The 13,759-nt window shown below is 45.4% G+C and overlaps 2 protein-coding genes across 6 annotated transcripts in view; both read left to right on the top strand.

Annotated features, from left to right (window-relative positions):
* The window catches only part of LOC139565848 (putative adenosylhomocysteinase 3), a 50,942-nt gene extending 40,336 nt beyond the window's left edge, over positions 1 to 10,606 (top strand). For 2 of the 3 annotated variants that reach the window (XM_071386465.1, XM_071386466.1), the window contains exons 10-17: positions 298 to 386; positions 484 to 554; positions 3,037 to 3,131; positions 4,681 to 4,779; positions 5,854 to 5,922; positions 6,146 to 6,224; positions 7,158 to 7,278; positions 8,189 to 10,606. In XM_071386465.1, the coding sequence (XP_071242566.1) occupies positions 298 to 386; positions 484 to 554; positions 3,037 to 3,131; positions 4,681 to 4,779; positions 5,854 to 5,922; positions 6,146 to 6,224; positions 7,158 to 7,278; positions 8,189 to 8,195 (630 nt within the window). In that variant the 3' untranslated portion in view covers positions 8,196 to 10,606. Of the gene's footprint in view, positions 1 to 297; positions 387 to 483; positions 555 to 3,036; positions 3,132 to 4,680; positions 4,780 to 5,853; positions 5,923 to 6,145; positions 6,225 to 7,157; positions 7,283 to 8,188 lie in introns of those variants that run through there. The other variant, XM_071386464.1, reaches the window with a different exon arrangement.
* A 2,408-nt stretch (positions 10,607 to 13,014) lies between these two features.
* LOC139565988 (striatin-interacting protein 1 homolog) overlaps positions 13,015 to 13,759 on the top strand; it is a 37,738-nt gene continuing 36,993 nt past the window's right edge. The window contains exon 1 of one of the 3 annotated variants that reach the window (XM_071386765.1): positions 13,015 to 13,405. In XM_071386765.1, the coding sequence (XP_071242866.1) occupies positions 13,289 to 13,405 (117 nt within the window). In that variant the 5' untranslated portion in view covers positions 13,015 to 13,288. The remainder of the gene's footprint in view (positions 13,406 to 13,759) is intronic. The other 2 variants (XM_071386766.1, XM_071386767.1) reach the window with 2 other exon arrangements.

Here is a 13,759-nt window from a genome sequence, read left to right as displayed (position 1 = left end):
TAACAGCCCATCTGGAAGACGGGTCCCTACACAGGGAAATGTCCCCAATGCATCCTACTGGCCCTTCAGCACCACTTCCGGCAGCATCTGGTCTCCCATCCAGGGACCGACCAGGACCAATCCTGCTTAGCTTCAGAGGAAAGCCAGCAGTGGGATGCAGGATGGGATGCTGCTGGCGATCTGAACACCTTATTATATCAAAATGGACCACCAGAGGAAACTATTTACCTTCCAAGTCTATAGTAGAGCCTCCATCAGTCCTATACCCATGTGTGTTTTTTATTTGTGTATCCATAGGTGGGGAAGGGCTGCTGTGCTGCTCTCAAGGCCATGGGCTCCATCGTGTACGTCACTGAGATCGACCCCATCTGTGCCTTGCAGGCCTGGTAAGTTCAGCTAATCAGAGCCTGGCACATGAACTGATCGGCCAATGTCAGCAGGGTGAACGAGGAAGTAACGCGTTTGTTTCCCGTCCCTGTTCAGCATGGATGGCTTCAGACTGGTGAAGCTGAATGAAGTGATCAGACAAGTGGACATTGTCATCACCTGCACAGGTGAACACCTCTCCCTTGTCCCCTCAGTCAGCACTAGATGGCCACGTTAGAACAGATAAGTGGAAACGGTGTCAAAATTACCAACCAGGTGCAAGTACCTGAGCTGTTTGGCATTTAAGTCAGGGTTAGGGTTTCGTTTTTTTTGTAAAATCGCATTTGTGGTTGAGAACCACTCTACTCCCATCCTTTCCAGCATGGGCATAGCAACAACAACCACCTTCTCCCTACTGCTTTACCGCTCGACTGATTCAGCCTGCGCCACTCTATTCTCACACACACACACACACACACACACCCAGCAGCCTAGAGGGTGACTAGGTAGTAGGGTATTGACCAGTGATTAATAACCGGTCCATCATGGCCTCCCGGGTGGCGCAGTGGTCTAAGTAGCTGTGCCACCAGAGATTCTGGGTTCGAGCCCAGGCTCTCTCGCAGCCGGCCGCGACCGGGAGGCCCATGGGGAGGCGTACAATTGGCCCAGCGTCGTCCGGTTTAGGGAGGGTTTGGCCGGCAGGGATATCCTTGTCTCATCGCGCACTAGCGACTCCTGTGGCGGGCCGTGCACAGTGCACGCTGACCAGGTCGCCAGGTGTACGGTGTTTTCTCCGACACATTGGTGCGGCTGGCTTCCGGGTTGGATGGGCATTGTGTCAAGAAGCAGTGCGGCTTGGTTGGGTTGTGTTTCGGAGGACGCATGGCTCTCGACCTTTGCCTCTCCCGAGTCCGTACGGGAGTTGCAGCCAGCGATGAGACAAGACTGTAACTACTACCAATTGGATACCACGAAATTGGGGAGAAAAAAGGGGTAAAAAAACAACCGGTCCATCGCCATCTCCAAGGCATTCCTAGTCACCAAACATTTCTGTAAAAAAACTATGAGAAATCCTTGCATTCCTATTTTTCATTTTGAGCTGTTGGTGGTAGGTGCACTTGATTCAGCAGACCTAGTGCCGGGAAGGCAAAATTGTTCCCATTCTGAACCATTTCATGTGTCTGAAAGTAGAACTCTGCCTACCCGGCAGGCCCAGAGAGCAAATCAAATAGCCAGCGGTAGGCCTATAGGTGCAATCAGATGGCTCAGATCACCTTGTCTGTGCAGTTTCCTGGAGCCATAGACTGTAAAAAGAAGCCTTTCGAAACGTTTTCAACCATGACTGGAGAGCGACACAACGAATACAGCAAAGAGCTGTCTGTTTTAAGATGTTATTCAACCCTGTCAACACTTTGCCCATTTTATGGATTATAAAAGTTTCCGTTCTTCCTACTTCCACTCATGCTGCAACCAGCACTGCAGCTTTAATAAATGAGTAGCAAAGTGTTCCGATAAGCTTGCGTTGTTGTTATTAGCGGCTTGTCTTTTTTAATATCGAGGAATATTTCACTTTCTCTGGTCATAGGAGTAACGACATAAATTGGTGCACGAGGCAGATATAATGCAGTGCGACTTGAGTTGCGTCGTCGACTGTCCCCTTTTCTCAGAGGAGGGAAAGAGGAGGGATGGGGAATCGGGTGAGAGGCACCCTCACCGCTGCTCTCTCCCCTCAGACTGACCATCAGATGCACGCAGGCCATCAGTCCAGTTCTGTTCCTAACAAGTAGTACAACCAATGATCTATTACCAGTGTGGCCATACACCTACAATTTGTAAATATCATTTCAAAATGGTCTGAGAAGAACCGCATTGGCAGGGCAATTCAAGATTTGCCAATATGCGGTGATAATATATTCGGCCTATAACCCACTCCACAGATCTCATTACTACAGAACTGTTTTTAATTGGTTAATGTTGCGTAGGCTTACATTTTGAAGTCATATTTAAAAAATAATAATAATAATACTGGCTTGCATTTTGACTCAGTGATCTTGACTCAGAAGAGGTTGGTGACCACTGGTGTAGACATTACAGAAGTCGTCTCAATCAGTCCGACCTGGCAGCCATGCGTGTAGCCAGTCCGTTCAGATCGAGTGAAGAGTTCATTGCGACAAACTGCATGCCTCCCTAGTCAATTAAGCACGAAGCGTATTGACAAGCTGCAGTCCTCATCCGCGTTAATTGAAAAGGGACAGACAACCTTAATCACTCACGCGAATGTGCATGAGTGTGCACACAAGACATGCACGTGCACACTCAGAGGGATGCAATGCAATTTAGACACTTATTCATACAGTAGGTGTATGTGGAGAGTGGATGTGGAGCTCTATGGTGCATTTTGAGTAGATTTGTTAAAATATATATATATATTTTTTAAATCTAGCACAGGAGATTTATTCCAAGCATAATTTGTGTAGCGTATACAGCAACATAATTCCTTTTTGAAGTGAATTTAACATCATTCGGCATGTATCGACCCAGCAAGAGTTATTGGTAGTGTTCACCGCTCTCCTCTGCCCACTTGTGAATTTCTCTGACGTTTCAGTGTACAGTAGTGAACATGATGAGGGTCATATTGATGGTATGTTTACGATGTTCCCTCTCCTCCAGGAAATAAGAACGTGGTGGTGAGAGAGTACTTGGACCGTATGAAGAACGGCTGTATCGTCTGTAACATGGGACACTCAAACACCGAGATCGACGTGGTGAGTCAAGTGTGTGTGTGTGCATATTGGTGGGGGGTTGAATGTACGTGGGTGTGTTATTGTGACTGTGACAGCTTAACTGATCGTGTGGGTGGAAGACACTGCCGTCACCAATGCTTGTCACATTATTGTCACTGTGGGGGAAGCTGTGATACAACAACGGTCCCTGACCTGACGTTGTCATAGTTACGGGTTGGCTTGCTGTGGCCTATGCCTGTCGGTTATCACTGTTACGGTGACATCCCAGGGTCATAATGAACACATTTTAGAGACTGTTGTCATCAGGGCCTGAAACTAACTTTTTGGTCCACCTTTTTTTGATATAAAAATCTACCAGACACTCAGATTTTTGTACCAGATAAAATATTTTTTCATCATAATAATTTTTTCAAAACGGATGAGCATGTTTTTTGTAATGTTTCCAAAACAATACATGTATTACTAGTAAGAAATGAAGTGGTATATCACTCAATGTTATTTCACTTTTAACCAAAATATCTCAGATGAGATAAAAATGTTCAGCTGCCCCTTTAAGGGCGGGAGGTTACCGTGGCAATGAGGGTACTGCGCCTCTGGAGTCGTCAGTGACAGCTTTCCTGTGATATAGAGAATCTGACTAGTAGCCGATGTCTTTGCTAGCAGTTGAAGCGAACTCAAACATTGAAAAACAACCTAGCTTGTGAACAAAACAATGTAAATAGCCAAGAAACACAAGGACAAACTCTCACTTTATACTTTCAAGTAAATTAAACCAACTTTGGCTTCCCGAGTGGCTCAGCATCATCTGGGTTAGAGGGTTTGACCGGCCGGGATTTCCTTGTCCCATCGCGCTCTAGCGACTCCTTGTGGCGTGCCGGGCGCCTGCAAGCTGACCTCAGTCGACCAGCTGGACGGTGTTTCCTCCGAACACATTGGTGCGGCTGGCTTTTGGGTTAAGCGAGCAGTGTGTCAAGAAGCAGTGCACGGCTTGGCAGAGTTGTGTTTTGGAGGACACACGGCTCTCGACCTTCGCCTCTCCCGAGTCCGTAGGGGAGTTGCAGCAATGAGACAAGACTGTAACTACCAATTTGGAAAGCACGAAATTGGGGCGAAAAAGGGCTAACATTATAATTTTTTTTACAATTAGACCACCTTTTATACTTGTTGCACCGGTTCTAAAATGAGTCTTCAGCACCGTGCACACAGCTCCCCAGCCAGGCGGTGTTCCTGCACGTTTCGCCAGGTGGGATATTATTATAGGATTTGTAGTTCTTTGTGTGATTAGCTACCAGCTATGAAACAAAACGACAGAAATACTTTGCAAACAGCCACTGCAACATTTGTTTAGCTATACATGAGCTCATACTAGACTTCTAACATAATTTTTATTCGCAAATGGGAGTGAAATGCTTGTGGGGCCCTGACCACCCGTCGACGTGGCTGGTGAAATGGACATCTTACCCACCAATACCAAAATCGACCCGCGGGTGTTCGTTTTAGGCCCTGGTTGTCATAGTAAAGCTGTTCTCATAGTAACTGTTTCCTGTCCGTTTGTTGTCCTCTCCTCCAGGCTAGCCTGCGGACCCCGGAGCTGACCTGGGAGAGAGTGAGGTCACAGGTGGACCACGTCATCTGGCCCGACGGCAAGAGGATAGTGTTGCTGGCTGAGGTGATCTATTATCACCCTCATCACATTAGTACAAGGCTCTCCATGACGACTGCCTCAAATCAATCCTCTCAACTTCTGAATAACTGGGCAGAATAGATCCAAATGATCCATAGTCTCTCTCTCTCTCTCTCTCTCTCTCTCTCTCTGTCTCTCTCTCTCTCTCTCTGTCTCTCTCTCACATAGCAAAGAGAGGCTCTCTCTGTGTGTGTGTGTACAGCACTCTCTCTCTCATAGCAAAGAGAGGCACTCTGTCGGTCTGTGCAGCAGTCTCTTGACAGAATGAAACCAGGTAGAAAGACAGGCTGGCCAGGTGCTTCAGTGTGTCTGTCTGTTTGATCTCCTCCAGGCTTTAATCTGCTGTTTGTTTGCCCCTCTCACTCTTCCCTCTTTTTGACTCTATTCTCTCCATCTTCACTCCTGGACTCTCTCACTTCTCCTCTGCTGTCTCGATCTGAGAGGCTTTCTCCAAGAGAAGTGTCTGTTTTGTTAGTTTGGTTCTGCAGAGCTCATCTGTAGTCTGTGTTCTGTTCTGCTGACGCACTCCACTCTCTACAGAACAGGGAAGTGTGGGCTGACTCAGTTCCACCAGGCAGTGTGTGCATACTGCATAAAGTAACGGTACGCCCTGTTATACTGTTACTGGTACTCGCAGCAAACAGGGAATTGAAACGGAAGCTGCACCACCAAAGCTTAATTTCTACATACTAACACGACACGTTGCAGCTCTCTGGGAAACGAGAACATTGTTGCAGGCTTTCTGTGTCACTAAGGAGGGTATGATAGCGGTAGTAAATGCAGATCAGTTCCTCCTCCTTTGTGAACGCTGCCTCGTTAGCAGTCTGAGCTCAGGAACAGTACCAGTCCCTTTTTCTCTCTCTGTTTACATGTCTGTCTGCACCACATCCCAGACAACTTCTGTTATTCTGACCTTGGACTCGGCAACACTTTTTCTGATATTTGATGTCAATGTGAAACACACACACAGTATCTTATCATTGACATGGAGGTGTAGAATCTCTCATTCTGTGTGCTGTTAACTGGTTGTTAACCCAATGTGTCTCCATCTGTCCTCAGGGTCGTCTGCTGAACCTCAGCTGCTCTACGGTCCCCACCTTTGTCCTGTCCATCACCGCCACAACCCAGGTACTGTGTGTGCCTGTGAGCGTTTGGGATTTGTGAGTGGGGTGGATCAGCGCCGGGGTGTGTGTGTGTGTGCGCCACTTCGTACAGTAATCGTAGAGATTAGGGTCTCGTGCATTGCTCTGCCGCTGGCACCAGGCCGTGTGCGTCGTGAGAGCGACCGTGGGGTTGCCATTGGTAACCGACGTGTGTGGGATTGACATCCGGGTCTTGTCTCATACCTCAGGCCCTGGCTCTGATAGAGCTGTACAACGCCCCGGAGGGACGCTACAAACAGGATGTCTACCTGCTGCCCAAGAAGATGGGTAAGAGACCGTGCTCTATGTCCACACACACACACACATACATACCCCTTCATCCCTCCTCTGTCCTCGGTCTCACGCGCATACACACTCCCTAATCCTTATTCGCTCAGGTCTCAGCCGAGGCAGCCGGTAGTGACCTGACAGCACCCGTCCGCCTGTCTGAACCTCTGACAAAACCCTTTTAGGAGAAAACATTGAGTTGAAAGGGGATCAGCCAGAATGCACAACAAAGACTCAACTCAGCAAAGAGAAGCACTAGATATCCAGGATGGGGATAAAGATAGTATGAACTCCTCCCCTGCAGCCATGTCTTGGATTGGGTTATAGATGTTCTATGTCATGATACGAAACGAACACGGGGTGTTTGTGTATCAGGGTGTGTATGTGGTGTTTAGTCATTTGTCATATTCATTTACAGCCATTGCGCGGACTAAGAAAATATGTAATTCATGGTAGAATGCTTTCTATTTAGAGAGAAGGGGTGTGTGTCTGGGTGTGTGTGTCTGGGTGTGCTTCATTCACAGTAGAGTACATCTCATTGAGAAACTGAGTGTGCATGCGTTGGTGTGTGTGACTGCAGCTGACAGCGTAGCCGGGTCTCTGCCCCCCCCCCCCCCCCCCCCAGCGTATAGAGTAAAAACAGGGAGGACGAGAGGCAGACTGGCAGGGAGGCTCAATATAGGTCAGCCTGTCAGAGCCTGCTGCTAAGCTCACTGCACCATCACTGACAGAGAGAGACGGAGGGAGGGAGAGACCGAGACGGGAGAAGCAGCGCCAATGTGCTCATCACAAACAAATACATTAGTAAATAACCAACAGCCCTGTGTCCCTGCTAGCTAGAGTAACTTAGCGCTCTCACTCTTTCTCTTTGTCTTTCTCTTGCTCTTTTTTCTCTCTCTCGCTCCCCCACTCCCTTCCTCTGTATCATTCCAGATGAGTATGTGGCCAGTCTTCACCTGCCTACGTTCGATGCCCACCTCACAGAGCTGAGTGACGAGCAGGCCAAGTACCTGGGCTTGAACAAGAACGGGCCCTTCAAGCCAAACTACTACAGGTAAACATTAACGCCGGAATGCTTCGATTGCCTGCTAATATTGTATGTCACATACACTGGCTATACCAAACATTATGAACACCTTGCTAATATTGAGTTGCAGCCCCCCCCCGCCCTCAGAACAGCCTTAATTCATCGGGGCATGGACTCCACAAGGTGTTGAAAGCGTTCCACAGGGATGCTGGCCCATGTTGACTCAATGCTTCCCACAGCTGTGTCAAGTTGGCTGGGTGTCCTTTGGGTGGTGGGCCATTCTTGATACACACGGGAAACTGAGCGTGAAAAACCCAGCAGCTTTGCAGTTCTTGACACACACCCGGTGCGCCTGGCACCTACTACCATACTCCGTTCAATGGCACTCAAATCTTTTGTCTTGCCCATTCACCCTCTGAATGGCACTCATACACAATCCATGTCTCAATTGTCTCAAGGCTTAAACATCCTTCTTCAACCTGTCTCCTCCCCTTCATCTACACTGGTTGAAGTGGATTTAACAAGTGGCGTCAATAAGGGATCATAACTTTTAGCTGGATTCACCTAGTCAGTCTATGTCATGGAAAGAGCAGGTGTTCTTAATGTTTTGTCTACTCAGTGTGTATGTTTTGTGGCGTTATATTACAAAGGTGTGATGTTACACTGTATTTATATCAGAGTTATAATGAGAAATCAATGAATCAATCAAATGTATTTATAAAGCACTTTTTACATCAGCCGATGTCACAAAGTGCTTATACAGAAACCCAGCCTAAAACCCCAAACAGCAAGCAATGCAGGTGTAGAAGCACTGTGAGCCTGCTATGCTGCTAGAGAGATATGCTGGTAGAGAGATATCCACAGTGCAAGATTGTTCCATTCTTCCCATGTTACATAACTGTAACAACATGATTTGACCATTTTTTTTCTCCCCAAGGTATTAAACCAACTCTGAAATGAAGAAAATACCAAGGCTCCATAAACCGTACAGAATCCAGAAGAAAGGAGAGAGGAGGAGCTCTGTGCTTATTGCTCAGAGTGGAGGGCGTGGCTTTACCTGCGCTTTGGCAGTGTTTATTTATTTACGCTAGAATAGTGTAACTCTAACCTTTTTGAGCTGCTCCTGCCATTTTGTGCTCCTTAGCAAGCGTCTCCTGGAGTTTCCACCATTTTTCGTTTTCTCTTAGCTACTTGTGTGTCAGTCAGTCGTACGTAAAAACTCCATTAACGAGATCTTTTTATTGTTCGTTTAAAAACTAAAGATGGGAAAAACTATTGATGAAGAAAAACAAAAAAACTGAAATGTACAAAAAAATTCTGAACGATGACCTCCGAAGATTTAGTGATGGGCGTGTGGTTCATGTCCTGTTGTCTGTCTTTTCCTACTCTTGATTTGTGTTTTGTTTTCAAAGATAAATTGAAAGGGATTAGATGAAGAGGTGGGAGGGGGGGGGGGGTCATTGGGTCCAATCATATCCTGTCTTTCATTTGATCGTTTGATTCAGATTTATTCGTTGTCTTGTTTTTCGGTATGGTTTAATGCGTTGGTTCTATTCCCTCAATCGAACTGGACAGAGACAGGCGAGGGGCCGGGTTCTTTCCCTGCGATAGGTGGGAGAGTGAGGTCTCAACCAATCACTCAAACACAGGGAATCCATCTCAGCTGCCTGTCCAACAGTCACTCAATAATAAATGGTGTTCCTCAGCTCCCAAACGGCTCTCTTGATGATGCTAGTGTTGAAGTTATATGAAAAGTATTCCGCCAACCAGAGTTTATGACGTCCACGATGTCCGGAGCTAGATTCTCCTTTCAAAGCATTATACTGAATTATAAACTGGGTAGTTCGAGCCCTGAATGCTGATTGGCTGAAAGCCGTGGTATATTAGACCTTATACCACCATGACAAAACATATATTTTTACTGTTCTAATTACGTTGGTAGCCAGTTTATAACAGCAATAAGGCACCTCCGGGGTTTGTGCTATATGGCAAATAAACCACGGCGTCGTACATAACAGCCCTTAGCAGTGATATATTGGCCATATACCACAAACCCCCTGGAGCTTTATTGCTTAATTAGAGGCATGACGGGTATGGGAGATCATTACAAGGGGATATATTTATGTAGAAATGTCGATTTTTCTATCTTTCCTCCACCCATCTAATATCTTACCTTTTGAAATTAAACATCTGTCATTATAAAGATAAGCAATTAAATGTTATATGATAAATGTTCTGGATGATTTTTTTGAATGCTGTGACAGACTATTTCAGTGAGATACAAAATGTACAGCCAGGCTGGTACTTGTTTCTTTGGCCGGGTCCTCAATAGTAAGCAAATCTGTATAGTACTTACAGCTCTGAAACCAATTGGTACACATAGCTGTTGTCAGGGGTTAGTTGTGTTTAACTGCAGTGAGGCTATAGCTTGATGACTGGATCATTACATATGCTTGTAATTAGTTGGGGACCGACATTTCACACTCACACGTTCTAAAAAAAAACAAAAAAAACAACAAAAATAAAAAAGTCACCACTTCAGACTTCAGTTTACCTCGTTGTTCCAATTTCTTATGTATTTATGATAAAAGGTAATAGTCACTTTTTATAAATGTCCAAGATTTGGTGTCATCGTTAGTTTGACCTGTTTTTCTGTTGAGGGCCAAACTCCTCTGGTACGATTATTAGTCCGACTTAATTTCCTCAACATTTTAGATAACAGCTGGGATTCTAACAAAGTTTTTCTCCTGAACCAAAAGCCCATAGTACGATCCAGTTTTTATTTATTTCTACATTGCATAGAATTAACAAAATCCATGAGAATATACGCCCATATGCTCCCAATCCTACATTCTAAAATGTCACTGTGTTCATGTCATACTCGTGAGCTACCATTTGTGCATTTTTGTGCACCCCCCCCGCACCCCCCCGCCGCCTCCATAATAACCATCTTCCAAGTCAGAGACCCCGTCTGTGTGACCATCCATACTACCCATATGTCTGACTTTTAGAACATTACCCGTGTGTGTGTTAGGGTCATTTGTTGTTAGGACATGGTTGCTTCGATGCCGTTGTCTCAGGATCATAGCCCGGGGGTGAAAGAACATTCGTCGGTCCAATAGCTGCATCACGTGGGCAGGGTTAACGCCAGCATCTTGTATGGTTAACTCAAAAGTATAGGAATTACAGCATATCAACTCTTGTATTTATTGTTGTAAATCCTCAGTCAGTACAAATGGAAAATTCTTCTCAAATTTTTAAGTTGTCGAAACGATGTTTAAATATTGCAAGTGATAATGATAGATGAGCAATAATAAGTCTGTAATCTTAAAGAATAAAAATGTAAAATATTGTATCAACCTTTGTCGTCTATGTGCTGTATTTGTATTCATTTTCATGTATTTTATTGAATATACCTACATTTAGACATAAAGATTGCTACCAATGCCTATTAGGCATCTATGGCTGCGTTTACACAGGCAGCCCAATTCTGATCTTTTGCCACTAAATGCTTTTAACTGATCAGGTCTTTTGTCAATTATTGGACAAAGTGTTGGGCTGCCTGTGTAAACTGATTTCCCATGGCCTTGAGGAGGGCATTTCTTGACTTCGGCTGATCTGCTGCTGGGAGTTCAAAGAATGAGGGACATCAATAATGACCACTTGAGCGAGTCAGAGAGGATGTTATGTGAGGTGCTAGAAACAAAGTATTATCATTGTGAACTAGGGCGTTTCACCACAGCTTGGATGATTTGATCACTAGGCGCTGGTACCAGTGTTTGTCCAAGTTTTACAGGATGGCTTTAGGTTATGTTCCCTCGATCGTATTAACAAGCCATGTGTCTTATAAGACGTATGACTGCAGTTAAATTGTGAAAGAACACGCTATGCCTCTAACGTTAACACGGGTTATTCAGTGACTCAACAAGCGATATATTCTGTGTCCATTTTAATTATGTTCTCAGAACTCTCGTATACGTTTGGATACTTATTCAGTCATGGGGTTTATAATTGGGCTCTGCACTCAGATGAAATTGATTACTGTGTTGCCGCATGACACAGTGATAGGGGGTGACACTGGGTGTGTCTCGAGCAGTCGAAAGCAGCTGTTGTCGCCACTCAGTCGTAGTGAGTGACCTAATGAGTGCACCCACTCTGCTACAGACACCCTGAGGCACACGCACAATCAGATGTTGACTGCCTATTATCCCGTTCATGCTACACACACACACACACACACACACACACACACACACACACCGATTTCATTCAGTTCGTGTGAAAGATTTGTCCCTCATTGGCAAAAACGCAAGTTAAAGAATTCATTATTAAACTGTTGTTTTGGTCCATAACAGCCACCAATATTAACCGTATGAAATCAAATGTATTTGTCACATGCGCCGAATACAAAAAGGTGTAGACTTTACAGTGAAATGCTTACTTATGAGCTCTTTCCCAACAACGCAGATTTAAAAAAGCAAATAGTAAGAATTAAGAAAAAATTATAAGAAAAATAAGCAAATAGTAACACCATTAAGGTGGCCTTATTAACAGAATGACATTAACACAGGTGTTTCACACCATAATCATGTTTGTTTTGACCTGTGTTCTTCATCCATAAATCCCTGCATACAGTATAAACACCCTCGCACCCAACCAGCCACCATGTGTCAAGTTCACGTACGTGAAACAGATATGACCTTTGCGCTTTCTTTAAACTGTACACTCCAATCAGATCATGTCAAGTGCTTTTCTCAGCCAGGGGTTGTTGCAGGGGCTGAGAGTGAGCCAGGCGATCTACACCAAGCAGCCTCCTGCTACAGTCACTAATCAATAATTCACTGTGGCGGTGGTGGGATGAGAGTGACCGTTGAGTGGTCTAGGTCTAGTCTATCGATCCCTACATTACCACCACTCAATGTGACAGCTTGCCTCAAGGGATGGATGTTTTGGGGGAATATTAAATTCCCTCTAGAGCAGTGTTCTTCAATCATGATCCTGGAAGCCCTGACAGGGTGAGCAGGCTTTTGTTCTGGCCCAGCAGTAACATATACCTGATTTGACGAAATAGTCATCAAGCTCTTGATTAGTTTAAGCTGCTTTGTTACAAGGTTGGTGTGAAATCATTTTATTGACTCATACGTTTTGTGTCTTGTCTCAGGTCTTGGATTGAAGTACCCGCTCTGACTAAGGTGTGAAGGATATCACGATATGACAGATAACATATTGTAACGACCCTGGGTTTATAAGCGCGGAAATCGACACTGCCGCACGAGCTTGCTTTTGCGGCACAGTCGATAACGCGCCGGACCTCGGGCTAGAAGGTCGAGGGTTCGAGACCTGCCCCCTGCTGTTTCATTACATTGGTGTCAGAAGTGATCGAACCTTGGCCGGTCAGCGCGTTCCTGTAAGACGTAAAGTCGCAAGCTAGCGCGAGGACGCGCTCTTTGAAAGGAGGGAGTAGTGTAACGACGTTTATAAGCGCGGAAATCTACTCTACCACTCGAGCATGCTTCTGCGGTACAGTCGATAGCGCGCCGGACCTCGGGCTAGAAGATCGAGGGTTCGAGACCTGCTTCCCTGCCTGTTTCATTACAATATCCAGTCATTCTGACAGATCAAGATGGATTACACAACTGTGTGAACACGGTGTGGTTACATTCAAGCAATAGATGCAAGTGAATAGCCTATAAGTACTAAATTATAATAGCGAATGTTTCATTGAATCCACAGAAACGGAAAATGTTCCTAATGTAGGTGCCATTATGGAACGCTCAGCATCAGCACCAATTCATTGACCGCATTAGATCACTCGCATCCTCTACCCTACTGATTCACTCGTGGGCAAGACCAACCCGCCAGTCACCATTTACAGTAGAAGTTAACCCCGCCCTCTCTGGCGTCCAGTCAACCAATCACATCGACGGGGACGGATTTTCTGAATTTGGAATACTGAAATCTGTTACAATTTGACAGGCTCGAGAACCTTACCGGAATGCACAAGCTGCAGAGAGAGTGAACGAACCGACACAGAAAGATGCAGGCAGACGAAATGGAGGTACCTATCATTAATAACATTAACAATAACTGCAACAAACAAAGGCCTCTGCCGAATGGGAGAGATGTGTTCAAGAATCTGCTGAAGGATTGGGAGGTAAAGCCAGTTTGTAGCTAATCGTTGAGCCGGTATAGAGGTGTCCGTGTGGTGTGTTGTTGCTGGGGAGCTTTAAATGCCCTTTTGCTACAGAGACGCGTTTGAAAGCATGCAGGCCGGGTTGTTATTTTGGTGACAACGCAAGTGGATGCTATAAATACCGTAAGCTTATGGTTTATTCGGAACGTGGCAAATACAGTTAGCTAATGTGACTGTCAATGTCCAGGACGTTTTGTGGTCGAATCTGATCTTGCACCCGCCGCCTGTGAATTTGTGCACAACATCGTAGACCGGTGTCAGATTGGCAAATATACAGTAGGTTTATATACACAGTATTGATGTTCGGCATATAAT

Source organism: Salvelinus alpinus, chromosome 37 (assembly GCF_045679555.1).
Source record: "Salvelinus alpinus chromosome 37, SLU_Salpinus.1, whole genome shotgun sequence".
Classification (NCBI taxonomy): Eukaryota; Metazoa; Chordata; class Actinopteri; order Salmoniformes; family Salmonidae; genus Salvelinus; species Salvelinus alpinus.
Note: the sequence above shows the minus strand (reverse complement) of the source record. Positions and strands in the feature narration are given on the sequence as shown.